General features: G+C 64.5%; 1 protein-coding gene across 1 annotated transcript; it reads left to right on the forward strand.

Annotated features, from left to right (window-relative positions):
• Positions 1-536: 536 nt before the first annotated feature.
• On the forward strand, positions 537-2207 carry HSPB1 (heat shock protein family B (small) member 1). The gene is made up of 3 exons (XM_019988125.2): positions 537-1018; positions 1738-1801; positions 1892-2207. The coding sequence occupies exons 1-3, from the start codon at positions 667-669 to the stop codon at positions 2079-2081; spliced, it is 606 nt and encodes a 201-aa protein (XP_019843684.2). The 5' UTR covers positions 537-666; the 3' UTR covers positions 2082-2207.
• The last annotated feature ends 211 nt before the right edge of the window (positions 2208-2418 follow it).

Here is a 2418-nt window from a genome sequence, read left to right on the forward strand (position 1 = left end):
ACTTGCATTAAGAGGCTGAATCTTCAAACCAACCCAGCGATGAAAGCATTATCATCACCACCATCATCATCCCCATTTTCCCGATGGGGAAACTGAGGCAAAAGACTCTCAACTTGCACAAGTTCATCGAGTGAGTGGCAGAACCTGTATGTGAACTCAGGCGGTCTACCTCCCGAGACCGCCCTAACCACGCTGCTTCTTAAGGCATTATTTCACAGACACTCTGCCGTCCAAATCCTGGCTCGCTCTGCCAGCTCCTAGTTGTGCGGCCTGGGACTCACTGCCCGACCTCTCCCTCCCTCTCCCTCGGCTTTGTCCTCCCCGACTGTCTACAGATCGCGGCCCAGCGCTTTGCACCCAGGCCTCCGAGCTTCCGGCAGTGGGCAGTGCGCCGACACCGGGGCTCTAGTCATTTGTTTTCTCGAACAAGAGAAGGTTCCAGATGTGGGCAGGGCCTTCCTCGCCCCGCCCCGCGCCCTGGTATGCAGTGGGGGGGAATGCAGGGGGAGGGGCTGCCCCCTGGCCCGTCATTGCCATTAATAGAGACCTGAAACACCGCCTGCTAAAAATACCCGGCTGGAGACCCATAAAAGCGCTGCGGGGTCCGGCGCCCGCCACTTCTCCCGCTTCTCCGAGCCTCCTCCGGACGCACCCAGACCAGCCAGCATGGCCGAGCGCCGAGTGCCCTTCTCGCTCCTGCGGGGCCCCAGCTGGGACCCTTTCCGCGACTGGTATCCGGCCCACAGCCGCCTCTTCGACCAGGCCTTCGGGCTGCCCCGGCTGCCCGAGGAGTGGTCGCAGTGGCTGAGCCACAGCGGATGGCCGGGCTACGTGCGCGCGCTGCCCGCCGCAGCGATCGAGGGTCCCGCCTACAACCGCGCGCTCAGCCGGCAGCTCAGCAGTGGGGTCTCCGAGATCCAGCAGACCGCCGACCGCTGGCGCGTGTCCCTGGACGTCAACCACTTCGCCCCCGAGGAGCTGACGGTCAAGACCAAGGACGGCGTGGTGGAGATCACTGGTGAGCACCCCCGCCCTCCGCCCCAGGGACCCCGGCCCCTCGCTTCTCGCGGGTCCCGGGGAAGAGCCCCGGGTTGAAATGTGGGCGGGGAGCGGGGAGAGGGGAACGCTGGAAAGTGAAAACTTAGCCGAGGACGGACGGTGGGGGGTGCGGAGCCCCCGGAGCGGAGCCCGGCCTCTTCGCCCAACCCCTGGTCTGTATTCTCTGGAGTTGGGGTTTGCTGGGAGTTCCTAAGGAATCTTTTAGCCCTAAAAAGTCTCCACTAAGGAAAGCAACGCCCCCTTCCAGCGGAGACCCCCCCCCGCCTCAACCCCAGCCCTCCGACCTGAGGACCTGGCCCCCAAGGGACCAGACCCCCCCCCGCGCCCCACCCACCCCGGCCCGCAGTCGGTATGAAGAGGGCGTCGCCCTCCCCGCCCTGCTCCCCATCCCCCCCCCCCCCCCGTCACGGTCCCTGCTCCCAGCCCGGGTCCGCGGAGGGGGCGTGTGGGCCTGCTCCGAGCCGCGCTTCCACCCCCACCCCCCACTCGCCAAGCCCCTGAACCCGAACTTTCCAAAAGCTTCTGAGTTCCCGGGACAGTCTCGGGCACCCAGATCCCTCCGTCAGTCTTGCCAGCCCGGAGTCCTGGCCACCAGGTGGGGTGCGTTTGGCTGCGAGCCAGCGGCGAGGCCGCCCTTTCCCGCCTCCTCTGACCTACTTCCCCTCCCCCTCCTCCCAGGCAAGCACGAGGAAAGGCAGGACGAGCACGGCTACATTTCCCGTTGCTTCACTCGCAAATACACGTGAGTCCTGGCTCCGGATCTGGGGGGCGGGGGCGGGCGCGCGGGGACGCCCTTGTGTGTAACTCTCGTCTACCCTCTTTGCCCGTCCAGGCTGCCCCCCGGTGTGGACCCCACCCTGGTCTCCTCCTCTCTGTCCCCTGAGGGCACGCTCACCGTGGAGGCCCCGTTGCCCAAGTCAGCCACCCAGTCGGCCGAGATCACCATTCCCGTCACCTTCCAGGCGCGTGCCCAGCTTGGCGGCCCCGAAGCCGGGAAGTCCGAACAGCCGGAAAACAAGTAAAGACCCTTAGCCCAGCGGCCCAGCCCACAAGTAGCCATCACTGACCATCCTCACCCGCCAAACCTCTATGTTCTTTTGATACGTTTACCTTCTGTTTTTCTCAAATAAAGTTTGAAGCCACCGCCAGTCACTGCCTCAGAGCCTGGTGTTTTTGTGAAGGAAGAGGGGTTGGTGCTGGTTTGACGTTTGCTGAGGGCCCGTTGGGCACCAGGCCCCAGGCTGGGTCCTGTGGGTGCAGTGCCATCCGTCACTGGGCACAGCCCTGGCCTCCTGTGCCCCTTGTTCATTAAGAGAGAAGCAGTGATTGTTCACCAGAGTTAAAAGGCCCAGAGCCTGC

The sequence above is a fragment of the Bos indicus genome, chromosome 25 (assembly GCF_029378745.1).
Source record: "Bos indicus isolate NIAB-ARS_2022 breed Sahiwal x Tharparkar chromosome 25, NIAB-ARS_B.indTharparkar_mat_pri_1.0, whole genome shotgun sequence".
NCBI classification, from domain to species: Eukaryota; Metazoa; Chordata; class Mammalia; order Artiodactyla; family Bovidae; genus Bos; species Bos indicus.

Bases quoted from the DNA above. Each gene is read 5' to 3' on its own strand.
- HSPB1 (XM_019988125.2), top strand. From the start codon at position 667: ATGGCCGAGCGCCGAGTGCCCTTCTCGCTCCTGCGGGGCCCCAGCTGG. The intron at 1,019-1,737 runs GTGAGCACCCCC...CCCTCCTCCCAG, and splicing joins CGGCGTGGTGGAGATCACTG to GCAAGCACGAGGAAAGGCAG. The intron at 1,802-1,891 runs GTGAGTCCTGGC...TTGCCCGTCCAG, and splicing joins TGCTTCACTCGCAAATACAC to GCTGCCCCCCGGTGTGGACC.